Below are 27,163 nucleotides of genomic sequence, written 5' to 3'. Positions count from 1 at the left end.
AATACCTTCACAGGGCACTGGCTTTTAGCAACTGAAACTAACAAAATCAATTACAGTCAACACAGCTAGGCCCCCTTGATTCTTGTTCAAGAGTCCATTAAATAGTTGCTTTTGGGCTACACAACAAGAACTGTATAAAGATTATATTTAACAGACAGGCAAAACACTGGATAGTGGAATGGCAAAGATCTATAATCCCTTCTGTTGTAAACTTGGAATGTCAGCCCGGGGAAGACAAAGTTATTTCTCCTAGCAACGTAACTCTTTCAGCTCTGCCTGACAGGCAAAAAATAACATGTTAGAGGACAGCCAAGAAAAAGCAGAAGCATATGAAGGAGTTTTCTGGGTTAATAAAATTGAATTAAACTAAAAGAGATTTCTTCAAACTATTTCTTTCCCCTTCTCATTATTGTTCAACAGATTTAATTTACTTGGGTAATCTTTTCCATGGTCAGCATTCCTGCTCAGATTTCTATCTATAGACAGACTCTTACACCTGTGATTATTCTGAATAAAGGCAGTGGGGTTTAAACAGATTAAATTGCAGGATCAGGTCCTCAGCAAAGACTAATTGAATGGCAGTGAGAATGTTTCAATATAGAGATACAATACTCATACAAGACCTTTTCTTACCCTCTGAAAAAAGGTCTGAGTAACCTAGAAAAGTTTCATGTCAGAAAAAAAATACTGCTATTTAAATTTCTAGGGCAATATACGTAAATAGCTAATCATAGCTTTTGGATTAAAAACACACAATTGTATAGCTCCCTAGTGGATAGAATGGCCTAGATCTTCATCTTTCACAAACTCAGCTCTCAATCAAGTGGAACTATCTGCTTTGCATCAGATTCATCCATATTTCATTTAAGTTTGAATATAATCATCAATGACAAGTGAAAAATGTTGAGAAGAGGAAAAACGCTTATCCATCTGAAGAGTGCAGTAAATAAAACACATCACAGATTGGTAGCAGAAAAAAGGACGTATGAATAGTATAAAATCTGGGAGAGGTGCCTTGCTCTTATGGCACTGCTAAAGTGTAGATTAAGCTTACCAGGATGGGACATCACAAACAGACCATGAAACCGGGCTCCAGTCTTGAAGTTGACAACCAAGCGCCCCTCTTCACTAATACGCATGCTGGTTGGGTACAGGGAGCCTGGTGGCAGAAGCCAATTTATAATGTTTATTCCACTTGCAGATGATAAATAAACCACACTCCTATGAAACACCAGTCCCACTCTTTCATTTCCCTTTGTCATGTCAGGTGTTTGGGATAGGGGCTGCTGGTACCTTTTGGACTCACTCAAGATTCTTCTCAAACAAGAATTTAGACAGTGAGGCCTAGAGTTTTCACAATGCTTCAGCCCCCTCAAAGCACATACAGAACTTCCCTGCAAAGTTATGTTTTCACACGTCCTCATGGACTCCCACAGACAGGACAATCCACAGTATGGACTGTGCTCATGTTTAGGCAACAGCATGGTCAGCTGCCAGGGTGTTCTGTAAAGAAACAATTATTTTGCTCCCACCGGGTATGCAAGCTGACCCCTACCAAGGCAAACTGCTTCAGAGATATTTTTTATCAGTACTTCTCTATCTAACATCCCAAGGCAGCACCTACAAGCATTTAGCTATAGCGGTTTGTTGTGGCTTCCATGGCAATTTGTTTGAGTGTGCGTGAATCTGTGAAACTCATTTTGACAAGCTTTGCATTGTTGGCAATTTCTGTCATGAGTCTGGCCCAAAATACAGGCCTAATGTTTCCTAATTTCAGGTTACAAGGTCTTGTTTATATGTCAGAAGTGGTTTATTGCTGTAGCTTGAAGCCAAGTCCCTTTTCCTCTAATGTTCTGCAAAGTTCAGGTGTTTCCTCCAGTGCTTCCTTAGAGAGAGTCAATGATGTGGTGTTTTCAAAGGGAGCTGCCAATGTTCAGCATCTCCAAAGAGTTAGCCATCAGCTCCTTAAACAGAGAATTAAGAAATTAAAGCATCAAAGATGGGAAAATACGACATAGAGATGCCATATAACTGCTGAGACTGAGGATTAGATCTGATTGTTATTTGGTGACTAGTAGGTCACATGATTTGTGGCATGTGGCTTATTCTTTAGGCATGGCATGACATGTGCTTTATCCTTCATGCACCATAGATTCCCCTTGCCAGTCCTCATTTCCTGCTCTTAAGATGAGTACAGAAACTGCATGGCAATGAATTTCATAGTTCACATAAAGACTTCGCAGAAACAAACAATGGTTTTATGTTCACTGCAGTCCTGAAATTGTGTGAGTGCATGCACGTAAATATAGCTGGAGCCTGTATTCAAGCTGAGTCTGAGACAGATGTGGAACATCTGAAGCTTAATGCTGGGAAATGGTATGAACACAAAGCAACAAACACTAAGTAAGTCTGTATGTAAAACAACATATAGGTGTAACTATACATTAATTTTTCATAGATCCCTGTATATTCACTATATTTAAACAATACATTACTTTTTTTTTGGCAAAGATAAACTCTGTAATAATAGAGTTTGCTTTGTTGACTAATATTTACAAGCATTTATTGGCTCTATCACGTTTAAAGAATATTTGACAGTTTACTGCTCTAACACATGGGAGAGGTTCTTATCCCCATTCTGTATTTCTCTGTATCTTCACAATTAATGCCTTCAAAATATCAAAAGTTCCTGAAACTGTACATTCATGTTCAGAAAAAAATAACATCACAGAAAGATTTCCTTTTTTCGCTATTGAAGTGCAAACACCTGGTGTGGTAACGGAGAATCTGAGTATATAGTGAACTTTCAGGTTCTGAGCAGAAATAAATGTATTATTTTGTGCATGAGTACTTCAAACATAACAAAACGATTAATCTTCTTTTGCAATAAAAGAATGGAAGTAACATTTAAACACCCCAGCAGAGCACTGTGAGTGTTAGGAAACGAGTGAGTGTTTTCAACTGATCATAAATGATTTTACTACTTATTTCTTAGTATTGAAATATGTGTTCAAACCATACTCTTAGTAATAGAACACGAATTTGTGGCAAATAAATCCAGTACTCACCTTGGAGCTCTGCCTCAGGTGGGCTACCGATCCCATCTGTCCACAGGATGGCAGTGTCATACACAAAAGTCAGACGGAGCTCTGATTGTAGGTCGAAATGCTGCCAGCCTCCTACACCCACCGGAGAGTGGAAAACGTAAGAGACGTACAAGGGCACTCTCAGTGTGACGTAGGACTGTACTAGGTTGAGAACCTGTAAAATGGAAAATTATTTACTTAGGTTAATGGTCGTGAAAGGCAGCATTGCACAGTGAATCAAAAGGCAGGAGAAAGAGAAGACATAAGCTGAAATGAGTAATGTGACTGAATCGAATTCTCTTATTGTGCAAATTCCAGGTGAAGTGCAAACTATTATATGGATTTCAGATGACCTTTGATCCCTTCAAATTCCATGTTTTAATTTCAAACTGAGCATGTGTTCTGATAAACCAAACTCCTCAAATTTGACTCACCACTTTTTTTTTGTTTTGTTTTGTTTGTTTTTTAAGTACATAAAAAGCATGGCTACAAATTAAGGCTTTAAACATTTTTTTCAGGTATCCTTTTGCATTTTCTCCATACTTGTGCCTTAATCAACTCTTTTGCCTATATTTTTACATTCCTATTCTCTAAGAAGCTCTTCTGTAAGACCCTGAATTTGCTCAGACACCACTGCAAGACTGAGTCCTTGAGCTGTCCTTATTATTTCTAGAACTACTTCTTCTTTTGTGCATGGATAGTAGGTCCCGTGCAAACACACACAAACCATACTATTTATCACTGTCTGGAAAAAAATAAAAATAATATGCAAATTGAAATAGATTTAAAAACAGATCTTTTATGCATATATTGTACAAAACCAGTACTGTAATTATCAGAGAATTGCATGTTCTTTATACATATTTTGATGAGAAAAAGGCAAGGACACTGAGTAAACTGTCACCTCTTAAGACAGCTCTTGCATAATACATGGTTCCAAAATTTTATGAAGCGACTTTGCATTGATGTTCTGTTACAAATACTTTCTCATTCACATCTCTCTGATTAGAAATGTGCAAGTCCGATCCTTTTAGAGCATTCTAGATTTTCTTAGAAACACATGGAAGAAAAAGAACTGAGAACACCTTCCAGTATGAAACTTTTCAAAGGAGTCAGTGGTGTTGAACCCTCATTTACTTCCGATAGAAGTTTTGTAAGTAAATTTGTACATCTGAACATTTCCCTGAAGTGATTATCTTACAAGCTTCCAAAGAGTTTTCTGCACAATTAAAAAGCCCCGATATTCAAAGAACTTTACATGCTGTGCAAAAATCAAACTGTATGTGGGTTCACCTAGTGGCATAGCCAGGGGACTGAATGTCCATTAACCTTACAGCTACTTTATATTTCCAAATGCCAGGCAATCTTTTAGTAATACTGTGAAACCATGAATTTATTACTTGTACTCACTAAATACTCCAAATTGATTAAGGAGTTCTTTACAGCAAATGTTTGCAGTTGCCACAACTCACTTTCATGCACGATAGCCCATGATCTACACACTACGCTACCAAACCCCTTTCCGCTTAGGTTGTTTGCATTGTTCCATAGAATGTGCTAACATTTAGAGTTTAGACAGCCTGGAAACACATAGGGTTATGCAGCAAAGCAGACTGGTAGATAATATTAGATGTTACAGTTCTAGATTATTTTATACCAATGCTTCTTTTTTAGCTTTACATAAATGCAATCAAGAACTTCTACTTAGAGTAAGAATGAGTTTTCTTTCTCTACATGGATTGGATGACAAACCGAACTTAGACAAAAATATTATTCTTCAGCTCTATTTAGGTGGTAAGTTTATTTTTCAAATACCCACATGCATACTTGAGCAATTATTTCAGACATGGATTTGCTAAGTTGTTCTAAATAATAACTCAGAATTCTCACTTTTGTTAAAAAACAAAATAAAACAACACAACAACCTGGGTGTGATGCTACTCATGGTTTGCCTTCGATTCAGGAGGAAGCTTAACCATTTGTAATTTCCTGGGACAGTATCAAGATCTGAACACATATGGTACAACGAATGTTTTACTATCGAGGAGTCACCACAGAGAAACTATGTTGGCTTTTCTTTGTGCAGGTTTGGGGGTTTTTTGCGTATCGTATAGTGAGACTTAGACATTGAAATCAAGGATCTGAAATTGCTTGTCAGGTAGTATCAAAAGTAGCCTCTGCAGAAGAAGATTTAATGTATGTCCTTCAACCTATTGAAAAGAAGCTCACATAATGCTTAATGATGATGTAGAGGAGGACTGGAATATTACATAGGGAGAATTTAATGATCTTGAGGACTTGAATAATAGAAGTGAGATGAAAAATTTACAGCATGAAGTATAAGGTATACTAGTGACATAGATCCTGTTAGAAATCAAAGACATTATGTAGAAACAAAAGCAGGAACGGGGAATTTTGGTATGTGAGTTGATCACATCGTAACTACGACCTTCCTACTCTCTTCATGTGATATGATCCTAAGATAAGCTGAGGAATGGGGTGGAAATCAGAAGCATGCATGCCATTATACAGAGCACCAGTGAGAAGCTTATCTGGAACAGCTTTGATCATCCATGCTTGGAAAAGCCTAATTTGCATTGTAGACTGCAGAAAAAGAAATTAGCATAATCAAAGGAATGGTAAAACTACCTGATGAGAAGAGACTAAAAGAGCTAGGTTGTTTAGCCGAGTACAACAAAGGCCAAGAGGCAACAAGAATGATATTTATACGCTTCAGGAGATGAACAGCAGACAAGGGCCACCGATGATGAAAGACTGTGCTGACATGAGAACAAACCAGCACAAGATGGCCATGACAAATACATACTAGAAATCAGAAGAATTTCTAGCCCTCAGTGCGGTGGCATTCAACATGAGTAGTGAGGCCATGAAATGCTATTAGTTTTTAGATTAAGTTTACTAGTGTTGAACCACATTACATACAGTTCAAACAAGGGCCTGGACAGAGTGATTCTCAAACCCCCTTCTAGCTCAGTATCTTATGCCACCTCAATAAAAGAAAACATTTCTTTCAAAGCTTGACTTGATTTTCAAGTACAAGGTATCACCAGCCTTTCACATATGCTGTACATAAAGCAAGTTATTAATGGGGTTTTAAAGACATGTTTTAGTTGTTTGTTTTTTTTCCTCTGTTCAATGGTGATATAGTGTTAACAGGCTTAACAGAGTGCTACTAGTGGAAGTCTCACAGTCGGATTTCTTCTGGGGCAAGTCTGCCCGAAATACTGCTCCTTTCCCATACACTATTATTGCTCTCTGGGAAAATTGGAAAACAAAGAACTCTCTCCGTTTCTAGGACCCTGGAAGTCAGAAAGTTATTATTTTCTAGTAAAAAATAGTTAGAGATATCTTGTCAGGCCGGGAATTTATTACTGTACTTATGAGTGTCTGTGTGCTTCCATCAGTATAGCTTCCATTATGTGTGATTCATAGCATATAGGGAGAGGAATGAGTTCTTGGTAAACCAGATGATTGAGTTTTTATGCACACAATTCTTTGGCTACTCATGGATTTGCAGATGTGAAGGAAAATCTACAATATTGAGAGCTGGAAAATTACTGTATAAATACTTCTCCCTCTCCTAGAAGTAAACTAAAATTTACAAGGCACTCACACTCTCATTTCTTCTTGTAAAGGAAAATGCTAGGACTCTTTATTAGGCAGAAAAGAGAAATCTCAAGACATGCTAAATGAAATATAGAGGATCTTTTTGATATAATAAAAATAAAATTAAAATAAAAAGAAGAAATTAACCACAGAGGAAAACTGTGTCAGAGCAAGTAAGCAGACCTCTAGCAAGTGAGTGGACCTCCAGCAAGTGAGTTGATGGAATGTGCCACACAGATGGAGGGGTCTTACTTCTCTAACCCTCTTAATAATGTTGTTTAGGCGAACATGAGAAAAAAACATTCTTTCCAATGAGTTATCTTTGTTTCCCAGCACTGCCTGCAAAGCCTATTGAAAGCAGCCAGCTGTTCATATTTTATCTCAGTGTGACACTGATGAAAGCAAAATGGTAACTTAGAGCTGTGTAAGTGTAGGGTCAGCTTAATTGCTGTGGAGAGACAGAACAGGTGCATGGTGCATCTATGCATTCTATGCACAAGAGATTTTATCAGTTGTGGTGACAAAATTATATCCATTAACATTAATTTTAAACAATAATAGGTGGGTGTGACTTTCAGCCTTGTGATTTCAGGAAATACAGACTACAGGTGCACCTCAGCTAAACTGGGGAAATTGTGTCTAATGCTCTGTGACAATGCCAGGTATGGAGAATTGGAGAAGACAGAAGACAAAATCTCTTCCAGACAAGGAACAAACTCTTACAGTTAACATCTGAAAAGAAATGTAGATCACAAATCACTCAAATACTGCATTTTCTTTGAAAGATAAATTACCACAGAGCATAATGTCTACTTTTGAAGACTAAAAATCCCCATTTAAGACTCAGGAAATATTAATGGAAGTTTCTGTAGGCGTTCTTCTTTCGTTCCCTTTTCTAATGCGAAACTTCATTAAGTAAAAAAAAATTGTTTGAGAATCTGTCATGTAACAAGTGAGAATATTTAAAACAAAAAAATATTTTCAGTTAGGGCTTTGGGTTATGGACTCTGTTCTACATTTATATTGTGGTTTATTTACCTGTCTTATATTCCCAGAGGGCAGAATTTGGCAGTCGATGTATGTGTGTACTGATAAAATCAGAATTAGAAATTAGAAGTAGCACAAGTTCATGTTTTGCACTGCATATCACAATGAAAAAAACTTTTCATAAAAAAGTGTATTTTTGTCCTCCAAATTACCCTAAGCCTCATTTTCTATTGCATTTACTTGCTACGTCTATGAGTTTGAGACACGCAAGCTTAACAACGTTATCAATTAGCTGTTTACACAACAGCTAAGGTTGGCCCCAAGAAGGCATGCAGCCAGGTTGGGTCACAGGTGAAATGCAAAGCAGGTTTCTTAAAAGAAGTCTGAACGGAGAGGAGACTGCAATACAGCCTTGAAATGTCAGCTCCTTGAACAATTCAACTTCTGACTTTGTTACACAGCTGGTACATTAACTTTATAGTAGAGTTTTTAACTCACAACACTTTCTAAATGCATGTATTTGCAGCTAGAGAAAAAAAAACATTTTTGGCTTTTAGTGAATTTAAGACTTTCTTAAACTTAATCCTGGGGGCTGAACCAAACATAAAATCCTGAACACAGACATATTTGTCTATTTGTATCATTAACTGAGAGTTTTCAGAAGAGGTGACTTTTCCCCTTAAAGTATGCCTGTGGAAAAATTAGAACACTGTTTCTGTGCAATAAAACACCTCTGCAAGCTGCTTCATAGAAGCTGTGGCAATATGTTAGTGATTTTAAAGTCTGTTTTCAGATGAGATTTTTCAAACACTAATTGCCATAACACATGTAGCATAATTGTGAACTGAGTATATTGGAAGAGAGACATTTTTAGTTTTGGCCAAAAATAACTTTTTTGTTAGGGAATAAAACAAATTGTTCAGCTGTACTCAACCACAGTGCCTCCAGACATAAATCTGTAGATTCAAGTATTTTAATATATGGTCTTTACCCCCTTGTTTCTGTCAAAGACTTGCTTAACTGGCTGCTGCCAGTTAACTGCTTTGTTTCAGTGGTAATTTTTTTGCTTCCATATGCCAAGTCTGGCAATGGACTGGAACTAGGCAAAGCAACATCCACTTATAAATATCCGTCCAGAGCTACACATAAGCCTTCAGATATCAAGCTGTCTGGATACAGCAAACAGTTAAAACAGGAAAAAATACACAAAATGATACTTCACACTCTTATCAAATAAGTCTAGACCAACACTTTAATAAAGGATAGTTGCTTCCTTGGTTTTCACTTTTTTTCCCCCACCTTTTCCCCTTTCTTTCTTTTTTTAAACTTCCTTTCATGGATAGCTGTCACTCTTCTAGCACCTGTATCTTCCGTATATGAGATATCTGTAGTCTTAAAATGTCTGTAGTCTTACAATGTTTCCACAAAGTAAAGTTCAACCTTTATTAATTACTGGAAAATACAGGAAGACAGCCTTTGGATAAGAGACTTCCACATTTTTTAAGCCTATACATCCCCAAACACAGGCACTGGATTTTAGTCTGTGTCTATAGGTTGTCCAAAAGAACACTGGTTTTGCAAATGATCAAAGCTGACCTTAACTTTAACCAGACCAGAGCTGCAATCTGAGTGAATTAGCTCAATTTAACAGGGAGTATGTCTTTAGTTTTAAATATGTTCCTTGAGCTGCACATCTAAATCCACATTTAGATACATAAATGATTTTTAAGATTTGGTGAATAAAGGCAGATCACAGGAACAAAGCATCAGGCTGTATACTGAAAGGAGTGCTGCATCTAACTCACACAGGGTTTGGTCATGCACAGCATAATTGAGAAAGAGAATGGGTCACAAGCAAAAGGTCTCAAAGAAAACTAAGACCTTCTCTGTATGTATTATGACAGTTCATGAGTTCATGGGAACTGGGTAAGACAGCTGCAGGCTGCAGCAAACACTAGGAACACTGCCAGAAGAACTATACCAGCTGCGGGTCTCCTACCTCACTTCTTACTGATTGAAGTTCCTCTTCTTCCCCTACCATAGGAAGAACTCCTATGAAGCAAAGGTTGGCATCAAACAACATATTGCTGGTTGTTTTTGTGAAATCTGTCTGCCTGAATCAACAGTGGTTCCTTTGTTTGACCGTACAGGTACTGGAGTGCTAGAACTAAGGAACAGAATTTTGACCTTAAAGACATAGCCAAAATTATCTGGTAAATTTGAGCTATTAAGTCTGCAGTGGTAGCAGGATGTGGCAAGATGTTATTTATCTGTTCTGGCTGTACAATAGAATTTAAGCTTCCTTTGTGTGCTAAAAAAACATGGTGAAAACCATAGCTGCCAGCTTTCCTCTCACAGAGGAGGATTATTAATTGTTCACTGAAGGAGAAAAAAACAACAATGGTAAGGACCACAGAGATAGGGCACTGACTGCCTCCCCTCTCAGCTGGAGGGGGTCATGTGAAGATAAAGACCAAACTCGGAGAAGAATTAAATGGAGGTGGGGGAAACAGGCAGGGCAGTGAAGCGCATACTAGCTGTGGGGCAGTGCTCCACAGAAGTAATTCAGCTTGATATTTCACTTAACACACTGTAACCTTTTAGCCATAACCTACAAGGCAGTTTCAACTGCAGTTTCATGGCTCTCATGCCTCATGTTCATCCCTCCCTGCTTTTAAATTATGCATCTAACATTACCATTTATGCTTGTCCTCCACAACTGAATATACAGGTTCTAATTTACTAAAACATTGCAATGGTGCTTATTTTCTCCTCTGTCTACATGCATGTAGACGTACATAGATTTTATTTAGACACACATTTGTCTAAATTCAGCCTTTTCTTGAAAAGACACAAAAGTATTTAAAATGGAAAGTATTTATATCAGATCTTCCTTCTTTTTCACTGTGGGAGAAGTGACTTGCAAAGGTCCCAGAATCACTGTTACAGCTGCTGGGCTGCTGTGTGTGATGTGCTTATGATTATATTCTGTAGAAAAATAAGAATATACAGTTGCATACTGCATAGGCATTATGAGATAGTCAAAGGAATGATGAGTCAAAGAAATTAAATCATTCTAAGAGCAGTGAAGACTGCTGTAATTTTTATCTTGTGGGAATGTGTAAAGTTCACATCCCACACTTGGATGCCCTCCCTTTCCCTTTGACAGGTTCATCGTTTTAGTGGAATGTATCTGTAGGAGGATTTGATTGTAGCAGAGAGGCAACCCCAAGCAAATGCACCAACAATGAGCTTCCAACATCAAGGCAGAGACCTTGAACTGGTCTCTGTTATAGAAAAAGGAACCAGAACTAACAACAGAGCACTGAGATGACTTATCCATCAAGGATTTTGTTTCCCTGAAGGGCAGAAGCTCGTCTTACATTTATTCTCATCTTATACTTTAGGGAGCATGTAATCCCTAGTTAAAAGGAGAAGAATCTTAGAAAGTTAACCACAGGCTACAGAGAGCCTGGTGCAATTTCTTGTCCAGAAAAATGACTGTATGATCATCTGCAGACATGGATAGAGTAAGGTGGACATTAGGCATGTAAGTATAAAAGAAAAAAGAAAAGAGAAAAATCATCTTATCAGCTTAAGTATCCATATGTCCATTGGCATCTATGCTTTTAGTAATAAAATAGCTTTTCATACTGCACATGCCTATAAGTTTCCTTGGGCAATGGCAGACTTATCTGACCTGCTAAGGTCTCATGCCTTTTGGGACTGACAAAGTGAGACTGAGGTCTAACAAGCATATGGGTCCCTGACAAAAAGAACACCTGTTGCAAAGCAAAAATCTATGGTCATTTCACACAGTGGCATCATCCTTTGCACAGTGGCTCAAGGAGGGTTAGTTAGTCAGGAAAGAGCTGTCATGCTATGGATGGACTTCTCTGAAACGAGATACTGCATTTCCAGTCTTTCAACCTGTAGGATTGTCCCCCTAAGAGGTTTTCCAGTGTCATAAAGGATTGCTCTTCATAGGTACAGTTTTTGTGCTTCAGACTACTTCACTGGGATCAGATAGGCTTATGCACTAATTATATTAGAAAGATCTAGAGATTAAGTTCACTGTCACTGTACCAGAGGAAATCTTAGACCATTTTGCACATTACTATAGACTTCTAGAAATAATTTTTCCAAGGACACCTGATGATCTCTCTAATCGCTTTGTTTGAATTCCCCAACCACTTTCGCAATGCTGCTGTAACGGCAGGCATCCCACACTGGCAACGTCTTCTTGCTTCCTGACCATGGAATTTTCTTCTGAGCAATGTGACCACTGTGCTGTCTGCACTGGTGGGTCTTGTTACACAGTGAGCAAGAGGTCAGCGGAGCCAAGACACTGCAGTCCAGAAGGCGGCTCTCACTATTCTTTTACATTCCTTTTTTAAGATACAGCAGGACTAATACTTAATAGCCCAGTACTATCAGTGTGTTAAAACCAACCTATTAGAACACTTTCATTCTAAGAAGAGATAAAGGTGGCTCACTCTACAGTAAAAGTGGGATTGATTTTTCCTAAAATACTCAAAAACTGTAGTGAGAGAAAAATCATAGCAAATTTAATTAAAGCTAAATTAATCTTTTAATATCAACCGGACAAAGATTTTACACACAAGCTACTAATATTTACTGGATATTGACAGTTTTAAGAAATAAGCTGTCTCTTAGGGAAATCTGTTTCTTATTATGGAATAAACTAACACTTTTCAACTAAAATAATTCTAAACCAATTTATTTCTCGTAGCATATACACCTTATAAGGAAAATCTTTCATTTAAAGAATAGAGTAGGAAAATAAAGTTACAGTTTCTTACCTGTCCATCTGTCCCAATGGTGCCTCCACAATCTGTGAGAAGCTCAGACATGTCATAATAGCTAACAAACTCCCATAAGCAGGCTTCCAGATTCAGATTGCGGTAGAAGCGTAAGGTATTGAGACCTCTAATAATTGGGCTATATTGATAGGGAATGGTCTCTCCAATTACAGCTGGGTTTTTGGTAGCATCAGTTAAAAATCCATGGTGGGTCTTCACTTCTGTGTAATCCAACAGGTTTGAGCATTTATGGTTTCCAACTCTAGTTCCATCAGGACTAAGTGTCAGCTCAAAGTTGGAGAGCTGTCTTGTAGAAATAACAGGTAGCATTCCTAAAAAACATTAATTTATAGCACTATCACTAAATTTCAGTGGTCAGAGCTGCTCAATTTAGACAGTTTGCCAAAAACTAAGCATGTTATGCAGCGCTTCTGTATTTTACACATACAGTAATTAACATTAAAGTTAATACGCTAATTGTATATAAGAATGTTATGCACAATAATCACATCTTTATATTACAAAATGCCAAATAGAATATTTCTAAATCTCCAACATATTTTCCAATCAGTGTTTTGTGGATTTTTTTCAGAAGTATATAGTAATTAAGTGGCTTTATATTATATTCAGAAGTTCTTCTGTGCTCTTCAGTGGAGTTTTACAAAGTGTAGCTCAAATTACATAAACTCTTCAATTAATCTAAAAACATTTAATCATAGAATGGGTTAGATTGGAAGTGATCTCAAAGATCATCTAGTTCCAACCCACATCAAATCATCACATCAATTACTAAGTATCAATACAGTATCTTATGCACCTTGTTGCAAACTGAACTTGTACATTCATCGCATTATTCTCTGGTCTCACATATTAAAAGATTACAATATCACTTTGTCTATTTAAAAAACATGACCAATAAAATAGCTCAAATAGCAGCTCATTGTAAGAGTGCTCTCATTTCCACAAGAGATTTTGTCATACCATCAATATGTGGCATTGTGACTGTCAGTTTAATGAGGTTGGCATAATCAGGATCTTCTGGACCAGTATAGCGCAATTTGGCAGAGAATGGTTCTGCTCCAACTACTCCTGACACACGAGGCTGACAAAGACCTAATGTAAAAAAAAGAAAGCAACTTTATTTTCTGTCCAGAGGAAACAATCTATACTTTTCTTTTCACTACTTTTAGATGCACTTTTTTTCATTGCACAACTTTTAAAAAACCCCAAATTTTCTTGAGTGACATGTTTAACAGGAATTTATGCAAAACAGAAATCATTACTCATGTTAATGTAGCTAAAAAAGCAGCAGAGATGACACAAAGAATGCAACATGGCTGCAGAAGGGTGATAAAATACACTCTGTTATAGTTTACCTTTATTGCTGATAATTACTCATTCATGGTATTATACAGTAAGCCAAAGTATCTGTGATGCAATGAAATAACATATGCTATCAGTCTGTATTCATGTGCATGTCAGTTCTTCACCTATGTTTCATAACATTATTCAGTACAAGTTTCACAAAACCAGTTGTCTGGGCAAAGGGAGTACAGTAACTGAGAGACAGGCTGAGAATGCAGTATCATTATTGCTTAGGTATAAGAGGATCAGAGAGAGACAAAGAGAATATCAGAGGAAGGATGAATATTATGAATATCTCAAACATGAAAAGGTTTTATCTATGCCCTGTAATTGCACACTAGTTGCTTTAGTCCTTAGTCATGGAAGACTGTGTACAGTGAGGTGGACATTCCTCTGTCTGGGCATTCATGATAGCACTCCCACGTGGGTTCTCCAACACCTAATAGGAGCTAAGATTGTAGTGCAACATTACTACTGCTGAATTAAAAAGCCAATAGAAACCAGGTTTCACTAATTTCAATACACTTTATATACTGTTCTCCTGAACATAGAAGTTTACTATGTGAATAACTGTTTAAAGATGACAATAGTTTTATTTATATGATTCTCTGTGTTAAGAGTTTTTGCATTACTTCTATGAAGAACAGAAGAAAACCTGAGACTGTAACATTAAAGTACCTAACCACATAATCAGATTTTGTTATGATGGAATTTGGGATCAAAAGGAGGTCAGGGGCTTTGCAATAGGTAATGATGTCTCACCTTCTGATGTGCTTATAGTTACAATAGGGCTCATAAGCTCAAGACCCGCATTTCCATCTGAATTCACAGCACGAGCTGCACACTGGACACGAGAACCAGCTTGAAAGTAAATGGAGTCAAGTGTAATCATCTTGGAGGAAGTGAAGAAGGTATCAAAGTCAACATCCTTCATGGGGCTAGTCACACCATCAGGACCAGTGGGTGCACTTACAAGCCACCGGTATTGTGTTAGAGTATTATTGATATTCTCACTGGCACATATAGACCCAGTCTTGTCGAAGTCTTCATATTTAGGATTACAAGCCTGCAGAACAAGGCAGATGTGTTAACAATTTATTTGCTTCATGGCAAAAGAATTTTAATTTATCAAACTCAACAACAAAATGGAATTCATGATCCCAGTAAATCATAGAATCATAGAATCAGTCAGCATTGGAAAGGACAAGGATCATCTAGTTCCAATCCCAGCACCTCACACTAGATCAGGCTGTCTAGAGCTTTATCCAGCCTGGCCTTAAACACCTCCAGGGATGGGGCTTCAACAACTTCCCTGGGCAACCTGTTCCAGAGTCTCACCACCCTCATGGTGAAGAACTTATTCCTAACATCCAGTCTGTATCTACTCATTTTTAGCTTTGTTCCATTCCCTCTAGTCCTATTGCTGCCTGACATCCTAAGAAAGTCCCTCCCCAGCTTTCTTGTAGGCCTCCTTAAAATACTGAAAGGCCACAATAAGGTCACCTTGGAGCTGCCTTCTCTCCAAACTGAACAGCGCCAACTCCCTCAGTCTCTGCTCACAGGAGAAGTGTTCCAGCCCTATGATCATCCTCATGGCACTTCTCTGGACACACTTCAGCACATCCATATCCCTCCTGTAATAGAGGCTGCAGAACTGGTTGTAGTACTCTAGGTGGGGGTCTCACCAGTGCGGAGTAGAGGGGAAGGATCGCTTCCTTCAACCTGCTAGCCCCACTTCTGTTGCTGCAGCCCAGGATCTGGTTGGCTTTCTGGGCTGCAAGAGCACACTGATGACTCATATTGAGCTTCTAATCCACCAGCACTCCCAAGTCCCTTTCCTCAGGACTGCTCTCAAGCCAGTCTCTTGAGGAGTCAACTTATTTTGACAGTGACACTGCTGGCCATGTTATGGGAGATTAAAAAGCAGGTCTAATTAGTTTATTGAAATAAAGTATTATTTTAAATTACGGTTTATGAGTGAATGCCTAACATAGTTATGAAGGCACAAACTACACTCCCACATGCTACTTTAACTTGAATTACAGAATCATAGAATCATTTGGGTTGAAAAAGTCCTTTCAGATTATCAAGTCCAGCTGTAACCCAACTACCCAGCACTACATCTATATACTTCTTGAACAACTCCAGGGATGGTGACTCTACCACCTTCCTAACCAATTCTGCAAACATACTTTGAATTTCAAGATTTCTTTTGTTTTATTTAAGTGAACCACTCAACATATGATCCATTCCTGTGCATAGGGAATGACGTGAGAAACAAACTGAAGATGCAGATAGATCAAAACTTTCCTCTGTACATATGGGTATTCATGCAAACTCTCAGTTGCAAAATTACAGTGAAAGAAACATGTGGAACTTCAACAAAGTACCCATTTTCACTCTGTGGCACTCTGAAAACAATGGCTCATCTGTTATCTCCAGTGATTTTTAACTCTGCAAATTAAGGAGATAATGCAGGAAACAGTAAGAACATGCAATCATAGACATAGTGTGAGTATCAAATTGTTTTTAGTGATTGAACAAATGAAATATCTTTCTATGCTTTTTGTCCTTCTGAAAATTGATTCATTGTTCAGACAGACTAGTTCTTAAGATAGCTGTACCCTTGAACTCACGTGTTTCAACAATATGGATTGACACTGAGTGCCTGTAATTCGCTGAGTAAAATCCATATACTGATTTTGTTCCACAAAGATACTCACTGTGATACAGATGACAGGATACCCAGCTATGGGACTGGTTCTGTCTTTAGCTCTAGAAGTATCATCATATATCAGAAGGGATACAACTTGAGGGACAGAGGGAAAGGTGACATCTGCCATGCTGTTCATTTCTTCAATGTAAACAATAGCCTTGGTTGTCTGACAATGAAAAGACAGAAACAGTTCTCTGTGAACATTTAAACAAATGGGGATTCAATCTGGACCTTGATCAGAACATGTCTAGTCTTTGAAATACTGTTCCAAAGTAAGGCCTAAAACCTCAACTGGATGAATTATTGTGAAAGGGTTGAGGGACTGGAAAATATATTACAGACTACAAAGGCAAGACCTCAAATGATTTTTTTTTTTCATTTCACAACAGTGAAGATACCAAAAGCTTTAATCTTGCATCCCAGCTTTCTTTAATCACTTCAGTGTTCTGGTAGAACACAAATGTGCACGGTATGATTCAATGCATGGTGAAAATGGGGACTGTAGGTCTGTCTGCTGCCTGGTTACCTGGAATCAGACTATATATGGTGTGATAGTGATGAAGAGACCAAAGAATTTGAAGAACATTTTATGCAGAATCAGAAGAATATACTGTTTAAATTAAAAGTCTGTATGATATAATACTTTAACAATATGTGGCTATTCCATTTCATACGACAAGAATAATATTAATGTGGCTTTAATAGCAAAAATTATATTTCACCTGATTGCTCTTTTTAGAGCACAGAGGTTATACTATATTGCCAAACAGTGTTTCCAAGAGGACATCAGTTTTTAGGACTAATTCTGTAAGAGCAATGTGTCTGAAATGATATCCTAAAGACTTCAGTCTCTCATTGGCTCTATGACACCATAAGCATTATTGTCTTGACAACAAACTTGGATAAGTTCCACTCTGTCAGTTGGGATTATCCCTTTTGTCTTCTAAGATACAAGCCAAGATGGAGTGCATAAATCTTAAGAGTAAAGCTATGAGCCAGAAAGCGCCATCCGTTTAGTAGATTTTGTTGTAGAGGATTTTGAATGATTTTGTTACCTGTATTTCTGCCACCATGTTCTCATCAGGCTTCAGGTGAACAGTAAAGGCTTCTCTCATCTCCCTTATTCCATCAAAGAGAACTTCAATCTCCACAAAGTGCTGTGTTTCACCCTCCTTAAACTCAATTTCTAGAAATACAGTGAGACACTTAAAAGTAAATCTCTTGATCATAATACACTGTAATTTTAGTCCCAGACATGAGACAACAGTCAACACTCAGTTTTCAAAACAGAGATGTTCATATATTTAGTTTAAACTTATTTGATGATAAAAACCATATCACTGAAAATGACACATAGTCGTCATTTCCAAAGACCAAGTTTTAGTCTAATAGAACTTATGATCTGGGACTAATTAATACTTAAATGTTGGTAATGTGAATGGCCAAAGGACTGAAGAATTCTAAATAAAAAATACTGCCAGGTCTTACTCAAACAAAATGCATTTTAACAGTGTGGTATATACTAACAACAAGGCACAGAGATACAGTTACATGGCATAGTACTGTAAGTTGAAAAGCATTGTCTCTGAAAATATTTCGGAGGTCACGATGGATAAAAAGTTTGCTTAATCTTTGCGGATTGTACTGAGTTTGAGTGACAAGGTTTTGGTAGTATGGGTGGCTTCTGTGAGAAGATGCCAGAAGCCTTCCCTGTGTCTGATAAAGCCAGTAAAAATGGGCTGTCAATGGGCTCCAAAATGGACCTACTACTGGTCAAGCCATCAGCAATGATGGCAGTGTCTCCAGGATAACACATTTAAGAAAGGAAAAGCAATTGCTGCCCAACAGCAGCTGCAGTTAGAAGTGTGAGAAAACCTGAGAGAAAGAACTTTGCAGACACCAAGGTCAGTGGAGAAGGTGGGGGAGGGAGGTACTCTCCAGGCACTGGAGCAGAAATTCCCCTGCAGCTGGTGGTGAAGCAGGTTTAGAAGGAAAAAAAAAAACCTCTCAATAATACAAAGTCTGTCAGTCATTCACTATGCCATATGGGTGGAATACTAGTGGAAAGTTTTATCAACACATATATTTCTTATTCTGTTGCACAACTTCACTCCTCATTCATCGCTAGTGAGGAGGTACCACAATACTTAATAATTATGGAAGTAGAAATCCAAATATAAACAGACATTAATTTCTACACAGAGTAAAAGCCATTAATAACTACATAATCATATCCTATGAGTAGATGCTTTTGCAGAGTAATGGTATCACACTTTGCAAATGTTACAAAGGTGACACATGTTTTCTCGAGCTACAGATGTTTTCAAAGGAAGCACAAGTCATTTACAAATATCTTCACTGATATCTATTATTCCAAGCATAATTTGTCTGTTGCATACCACACAGGATCTTGTCCACACTGAATGAGAATTTCAAGATGTATTAATGCATGCGGTTCTGAAGTATTCTACTCATCAAGTTGGTCCATTTTACAAAAAATATCTTACTGTCACAAATAAAAACAAATAGTAGGATGTGATAATCATAGTAATGATCCTACCTTCTGATATAGGGTGATAATCTTCTCCAGAAGTAGCAGATCCATCCTTTGTATGAACTCTCACAACAGAAACTTTGGAAGTGTCTCCCAGACGAAGCACTGGGATTTTTACAACTGCTACTTGCCTTGTGTCCTTTGGTTCACTTACGCTGAATTTAGTCTCACCAAACTTAATAATAGCCTCTGTAATTAGAAGACAAATGGTTTTAGAGCACACAAAGAGGCTTTAAAAAGCCAGTAACAACAAAATAATTTCTTACTGTCTGCATCATCCTGAATCCTTATCAGTGTCTCATTTTGGTCACCAATACAGGCACCAAAGGAAGAATCACTTCTTGGAGTGCCAAGAACCAAACGTAGTTCTTCCTCTTCTTCATGGAAAGTATCATCCATCAGCACCAGCACGCAAGGCTTCTCAGTTTCACCTGTAAGCATTCTGAAGTTAATATGCAGAACTTAAGCGTTCTTTGCCACATATCCCAAAGCTCACGGAAGCACAGGCTACTTCTGCTGGCCAAGGTATCCACCTTGACACCATACAGGTTAATGAGTAGTAATAGTTAAAGCAGAATTAATAATCATTACTTTGGAAACTTATTAAGCTGGAATCCCTCACTTTGGGGCTTCTCTAAGACAAGTTTCTATTTGGTATGCTCACTTCACATGCACTGTTCCATTTGTTTTATCTTAGAATAAAATAACCCTTCTCAGTGATCTCTCCTACAGTGTGGGAGAACATTTATTTTTAAAAATAAATACTTGCAGAAGGAAGCAGAGTAACAAAAACTTTCAGTGATACCAACTTTGCCTTGGGAGTTTTTTTTTATTCTGCGTCTTTTGATTCTCTCCAACTGTGGACCTTCAGTTATTTCACTTGATTTTGATGTCTTTTGAACTCCCAATGATTCCAAGTGACAATGCCTTAAAAATGCTCTGAAGTTTCAAAATGCTCAATTTGAGCACACACAAATCAATGTGTCTAGACTTATTAGATGTTCAGAGACTGGGAAAAAGGGTTTGTCTTGGGCCTTGTCAAGAGCAGCACAAGTTATGAGTGATAAGAAGTCTAGCTTTCAGTATTAGTGGGCTCATCATCATAAGAATGACTCCTACATCCCTGAGAAAAACAGCAGCACAGGATATGGGAGAGATCAGGTCAGTTTAAAGTATTTTTTTATCATTATACATGCAAATATGATCAAGGCTTTTCCAGATGAAGAATCAGAGCAGGACACTGACCACTCATTTTTTCTGAGATTGTTTTTTCCCTCAACAGAAAAGAAATTATCCATGAGGAGGAGAAAAAATCAAAAAGGTCCATTCTGTTCACTGTTACATAGGGAAAGTGAAAACTGTACTGAAACTGCTGTCTAAGTTCCTAAGGGACCCAGATCAACTAATCCTAACAAGTTGGACTCTGCGTTCTGGTAGTGAAGAAGCAATGGACAAAGGCATATAGTACATGACAACTCTGAATGCTGAGACCAGCTCTAAATAAAGACAAACTGAACAACTCACTTTACAGGAGGACTATGGTACATGTCTACATAAATATGAAGGTTGTTGTTTCTGTGATAAGGGCATACCAAGGATGGCATGCTGATGACAGAACTTGGCTAGGGCTTGTAAAAATATTACACTATGTAAACTTAAGAGACTAAACTGTCTTCTGCACAAATAGAAGTTACTGGGCAGTATTCTTTCAAGGTAGTAACATCCCTAGTAACATCCCTTTCATTTGTACTTCATCTCGAGTGTGAGATATTAAGACTTGATATTGGTGAACAGCCCTAGGAAAGACTTGGTGAGAAAGAAAAATTAAAACATAAATTTAGAGAGCTATATCCCCACTGATTTCAGTGCAAGTCAAATGTATTTACCAGAAATCAGATTTACAAAGAGCAGAGCTTCCTTTCTGAGAACATGTCTGTACTTCTGTAATTATGTTGAGCCTGCTTCTGCTATCAAAAAATCATAGAATCATAAAATTGTAGAATGGTTTAGATTGGAAGAGACTGTAAAGATCATCTAGTTCTTCCACCTTCCCTTCCCCCTGATGAAGATATGTCCCTTTGACCCGTATTGGCCCTTCTAGGCCAGAAATTAAGTAAAAAGAGACAAGATAATTTCTGTTCACTGTATCCATTAGATATGGAAAAGATCTTTGTTTTCCAGAGTGATATTTTTGGCACTACTTTATGAGAAGACGTAATTAAAACAAAACTCAGTCTCAAGTTGGGCTAAGGTAGGTATAGGCTTGATATTAGGAGGACATTCTTCACAGAGGGAGTGATTTGCCATTGGAATGGGCTGCTCAGGGAGGCGGTGGAGTTACTGTCCCTGGAGGTGTTCAAGGGAAGACTGTATGAGGGACTTAGTGCCATGGTCCAGTTGAATTTATAGGGCTGGGTGATAGGTTGGACTGGTTGGTCTTGCAGGTCTCTTCCAACCTAGCTGATTCTATGATTCTAAACAAACCAGAAAAACACACAAAATAAACCAAAGCAAAGCAAAACAAGGTAGACTAAAGGCTTCTAAGGTAAGATCAGGAACTTACCAGGAAGGAATGTGATGATGGAACTGTCAGTGTTAGGACGTTCTTCAAAGTCCATCATTACCTGAGCTGAACCTTGCCTTGTATAGCATCGCACAGTGGATGTGTATCGGATATCTCCACTCCTATATATCATGGCAGAAATCTGTCCATCATTTTCATTGCCTACATATATAGATTCTTTGAACTGCATTTTAGGCACTGAGTAGAAAAACATAAAAGGCATTTGTAAAATCTAATTTTGAAGGTTAACATATCTTCCCTCCACTGTGTTACATTGCAACAAATATATATCATAAGTAGCTAGTCAACAAGTGACTTAATGCATCATCTCTATCTGAAATGTAGATTCACTGTCTTTGGTACAATACAAGGGGACAAGCACTATTTGTGTACTGCAGTCATTCAACTCCTGCATCAACGTGAAAAGGTAAAAAGAATTAATACTCACAGTCAGACACTGAGTCATTAATGAAGATGATGGCCTTGCTGGGTTCACCAAGGGCAGCATTCATAGGCATCCTTAGCACAATCTCAAACTTCTCAGTTCCTTCTAACACTGGCTGCCCAAGGTCATCCAGAATTACCACACGGAATGTCTGCATATTGACTCCGGGGGAAAAATCCAAATTACGACTGATGCCTACATAATCTACACCAGCTACCAATGGAAAAGAGATTAAACCAAAATAATTTCATAAAATGAGTTACACATAATGAAAAATAATAAAATATACCATTAGGCAGTTAATTGTAGGTAAATTTATTTTTTCTTTACATGTAATTTTAAAATTTGCTAAGTTTTGGCAGTAAAAAAGTAGTTTTTGACCATCTACATTGCACTATACAATAAAACAAGTCAATATTAAGATGCTTTTGTCTAGTGATTCAAGTCACAAAATGGAGCTGATTCTGTTCTATGGTAAACTAACACTTATTGCCACTGTACCCTAGAGCTAAGCCTCTAAGGGAAGATGTCAAGACTGGAAGCTCAGTGCACAGATCCATTAATGCACTGTGTAAGACCCAGAACCAGGTTTATGGCTTTACAGGAAGCCAGCCATATCAGAGCTTTCAGGCTGTGACTAAGAGACTAGAGATCCCAAGAGCTGTGCCATTCCCACTTAAGAATCCTAGAGTTCCTAGCACAATAAGTTAAGATTCTTAGTGTGAGGATATTTTATATTCAGAATGAGATAAAGACATTAGATCCTCTATGCAAGTTCATAAAGGAAGTATCTACTTTTTTTTCATAATTCATTATTTTATTTTTAATGAGAAATTACATTTATTGTATATGTTACATATGACACCTACATATGATGTTCAGATATTCCTGAAATAACATTAAAGTTTTATGCAGTTTTGCCTCACTGAAAATTAGTTGAGAAGATAAACTCTGCTACCCAGTTACACTCAGAAGAAATTTTCTATGTTCTTTCTATAGGAAAGTTTTAGCTTTAAACATTGTGGGTTTGGGGGTAAAAATACACCAACACTTGATTTTGCAGACAAAGGTTCTGTCAAAGCATGAATGAACCACACAGCTGTAGCCATTCTCTTGCTGAACAGGATTCTATAAAGCAATTTCTCCAGCAGTAAAAACAAGAGAAGCAAGCTGCATATTGCCAGTGATTTCAACTTTGTGCCCAGAGTATGCTGTTGAAGCAATAACCAACTGTCTTTGTGGGATTGTATTTTACATGAGGATTTGAAGGCATTTCTCATAGTGCTTTGCTGCACATTGGCTCCTACTCCTGTTTCTGTAAGAAAAATTCTCTAACTCTCTTTTCTAAGAAGAAAGATCTGCTAAGAGCAAGACATACATAAAGGTGTCTCCTGACATACACTGAGATGTGTTATGAAACCAGAGCAAAACAGTAACTTACCCTCAGCAGTTAGTGGTTCAGATTTACGAGACCTTACTGTAACAGAGGCAGCTTTAGACAGATCAGTTCCAGTCCTCCAGACACGCACCTCAATATAGCCAGCACTCTCATCAATGTAGTATTCATCATTTCCAAAGTAGAATGATGGTTCTGGTGAAAGAGGAACAATGTCTCTAAATGTTTCTTTACCTTACGTTGAAGCTAATAAGAGATCTTAAAATCTACATTAGACAATGCAGAGTACTCCGTTCTTCTCAGTAAATGAAACAATATAATATTTGTTACAGAGTTTAGATTTTTGAGGTATTTTTAGCTTTAAGTATTGGTGTGTCTGGTTTGAGATAATAATTGTTTTATCAGCACTGTGCTCCTTTCTTGCTTCCTGCATTTTCGACTATGTGTGTCAGCAGTTATGAAACAAAATGTGTTATCTCATTAAATTTCTTTCAGTTCTGTGCACAAGCCAGAAAATTCCTTGCATTTTTCACTTTGGTGCAAAGAGACAAAGGTGAATACAGATAATGAAACTTTAACTTGAATGTTCTCACAGATTCCTGTTACTAAAACCAGACTAGAACATGATATATAATTGGAGCTGCTTTTGGAAATGTTTTTCAGCTAACCAAAGGGGCAAATAATTTTAGTTCCACTGTATCTAGCATTTAAAACAAAATCAATCTTATTTCACATAAAGTGGAATGTGAGCAGTCTTTTATCTTAATATTTAATTCCACAGTTTATAAGAAAAGAGCAAAAAGCAAAGAAAGTTAAATCTTATCACCTAACAGACATATTGTTTATCCTCATTTTCCCCTCCCTTTTCCCATTTTTCTACCCACAGCAGTTTCACAGGCTTCAAAACATAGCACAGCTCCATACTGGATGTATATCAGCTTTCCTTTTCTATCTCTTCCACTCCTGTTTCAAATTTATAAGAGTAAGAATGCACAGCCTAGTGCCTCAGTTACTCCACTCTGCAGCAGAAACCATAACTACCTACCTCAACAGCCAGGAAACCTATTTTGTCATGGTTTTCTTACGTTGCCTAGTGAGCATTTATAACTAACATGAGATTATGCTTGAAAATACCACAAAGCAGATGGCCAACTCAAATTAAGTTGACAAAGATCACAGCAATTAATCAGTGCTCTATCAGTGGCACTGTAAGCATCCTCTGTCAAACATAGAAGAAAAAAGGGTGATCAAAGGAAATTACTGGAAAAGAGCTATGCCTACCATACAGAAAAGTTACAACTTATTCAAAGGAGGAAACATAAATCCCTTTTAATGGTGAATGTAAACTGGGGCCATTATGTCCATGATTCAGTGGAGTTTTCTTGAGATTATATTTATGCTGCAAAACTTATGACTTCTATTACAATGGAACAAATATTTTGGAATTGAAGGACCTGCTTCGGACTACAACTGGATTCAATAAGGGTGGATATTGTGAAGTTGTATTCTGAAGGGTTGGTTATTTTTTCTTGGTTTTATGGAACACTGAAAAATAGGAAATTAATTAAAACTAACCAGAAGTAACATGAAGTAGTAACTTGATTATTACTAAGCCAGCATTTCATCTGAGAAGGCAGCAGTTTATAAGTATTTTGGGAATTGCACTGAAGAGTTAAATTGGAAGTTTTTGAGAAAGCATTTTCTCTTCTGCCTTCAAGATTTTTCCTGTGTTTCACAAGTGACAAAAGAAATACTTTTTTTGAAAGGGCAAAATCCCCAATGCCTTTAATATTGCATATCAGTGAAACAAAAGCAGCTGCCTCTCTCCTCATTTGATAAAACTCAAGTCATGAGTCATAATGAATTGGAAGAACTGAATGTATTTACTGAAAAATAGTATAGATCCATAGAGCTGCTTGAACATGTCATCAACCTTTGAAAGATGAAAGACAAACTTAGCAAATATCTACTTTAGTAGAGCTTTCAGCTCCAATTAAAAAATTTGAATTTAATTTTGCATGTATTTAAATGTATCTGTGTTTGTGTGCACAGACAGACATACATCAGTTTGTGCTGTCAGTAGTTGCATTTATATTTGAGACATGAAGTTCTTATCTGAACATTTTTAATAGGTGAATAGGATACACTCTCTGAACCTTTTTGTACAACTATTAAATTTGCTTAGAATTCTACTTAGAGGGATATGGCAGGTCTGGATATTAGATCTGCAAAGAAAAATGACATTTAAGACATACAACAATCTTCTAAATTTCTCAAGATGGACAGAGATTCATTCAGCTTATAAGAGGTTAAAAATATAGAATGCCTCTTATGAATGTGCCAACAGATAAAGGCAGCTAAAAATATTACTGAATCTATTATGTTTAATTTCTTACACAAGTATTCTTGAAGTTTAGCACACTTTTTCAAGTCTTATCTCATTGTTATAATCTTGTTCTCTCTGTATTGCTGTCCCAGTAGTTCTGGAATCAAATCTGGACTTGGCTGCACCTCATTTTAAGCACTTAAGTGAAAGGTACTATCATGCGCAGACTGTTTGCTATCAGTTTGCAAGGACAAAGATAGCCCGTTTCAGGATGTTTCCCAGCACAATGAACATACAGAAGGAGAGGCGAAATGGCTCACTTACTACAGCAGGAAAAATCTGAGAAGATGGGGAATCATTCCTGTCTACTCATTGACCACATGGAGAACTTGAATAATTTGCCTTAATTTAAACGGAAGATAGGAAAGAAAATGTTGTTTGTTTTCAGTAGAGTTATCCTAATGCTTGATTTAATGCATCTGAAGAAGAATCCAAACACACTCCTCCTACAGTCAGGAACAGATAAACAGAAAAATGCCTAAATCCTCAGTTAGCTTGCCTTTATTCCAGAGTGAGTTTTTCACACGTTTCAAGGTGTGTATCTTCAATAAAAGACACCCTCTGCATGGTTACCCATCCTAGGAAACAAATCCTTACAAATGTTTTGTACGTTCATTTCCTGTAAAGCTGTGTCAGTAGCTCCCCAGGGTAAGTACCAAAGCCAAGCTACTAACAGGGAAAGCATTGTTTTTCTCAGGTCATGACTGGAATACATTCTACTCAATGACTGTGGGCTCGCTTACAGCAAATCTTTAATCTAGTAGTCACTCTGAAGAGAGAACACTGCAAACTTAATGGTTCCTCTTACAGAAAATAAGAGGAAGTCTAGTTTTTTGGGGTTTTTTTGTTTGTTTGGGTTTTTTTTTTTCTTCAGACCCATAGATTTCACTGGCATGGAGTTACAATAATTAGAGGAGAAAGGTTAGAAGCTTTAGTCCCAGATTTCTTGGCACAGAAATGAAATCTTTGTCTTGCCTTTGTACTTACACAGTCATGAGTGTGTATCAACTACAGCACTAGTCAGTCATCAAGCAGGAAAACAAACACACTTCTGATGCTCTTTAGAAATAGGTCAATCTTTGAACCTATATCAGAAAATCAATACAATAACATAAAAATGTTTATTTCCAAGGAGATGTTTGATTTTAAAATTCTATGTTTAGATGGACATGGCAAAAAGTAGATTGGTTGTAAGATATGCAAGGTGCCACAATC

At 37.4% G+C, this 27,163-nt stretch overlaps 1 protein-coding gene and 1 long non-coding RNA gene across 2 annotated transcripts in view; one reads left to right on the top strand and one right to left on the bottom strand.

The window, feature by feature from the left end:
• Positions 1–14,742, top strand: part of LOC135191275 (uncharacterized) — a 104,989-nt gene extending 90,247 nt beyond the window's left edge. Inside the window, exon 4 of the long non-coding RNA XR_010308788.1 lies at positions 14,720–14,742. This is a non-coding gene — a long non-coding RNA (uncharacterized LOC135191275). The remainder of the gene's footprint in view (positions 1–14,719) is intronic.
• FREM2 (FRAS1 related extracellular matrix 2) overlaps positions 1–27,163 on the bottom strand; it is a 145,747-nt gene that overhangs the window by 18,074 nt on the left and 100,510 nt on the right. Inside the window, exons 7-18 of the mRNA XM_064173422.1 lie at positions 23,608–23,757; positions 22,170–22,379; positions 21,722–21,919; positions 19,425–19,589; positions 19,165–19,347; positions 17,660–17,790; positions 16,612–16,770; positions 14,651–14,954; positions 13,505–13,636; positions 12,524–12,855; positions 3,069–3,261; positions 1,055–1,159 (exon numbers count right to left, since the gene is read on the bottom strand). Coding sequence (XP_064029492.1) covers positions 1,055–1,159; positions 3,069–3,261; positions 12,524–12,855; positions 13,505–13,636; positions 14,651–14,954; positions 16,612–16,770; positions 17,660–17,790; positions 19,165–19,347; positions 19,425–19,589; positions 21,722–21,919; positions 22,170–22,379; positions 23,608–23,757 — 2,262 coding nt within the window. The remainder of the gene's footprint in view (positions 1–1,054; positions 1,160–3,068; positions 3,262–12,523; positions 12,856–13,504; positions 13,637–14,650; positions 14,955–16,611; positions 16,771–17,659; positions 17,791–19,164; positions 19,348–19,424; positions 19,590–21,721; positions 21,920–22,169; positions 22,380–23,607; positions 23,758–27,163) is intronic.

The sequence above is a fragment of the Pogoniulus pusillus genome, chromosome 3 (assembly GCF_015220805.1).
Source record: "Pogoniulus pusillus isolate bPogPus1 chromosome 3, bPogPus1.pri, whole genome shotgun sequence".
Lineage (NCBI taxonomy): Eukaryota > Metazoa > Chordata > Aves > Piciformes > Lybiidae > Pogoniulus > Pogoniulus pusillus.
The sequence above is the reverse complement of the archived record's forward strand: the minus strand, read 5'-3'. Positions and strand labels throughout refer to the sequence as shown.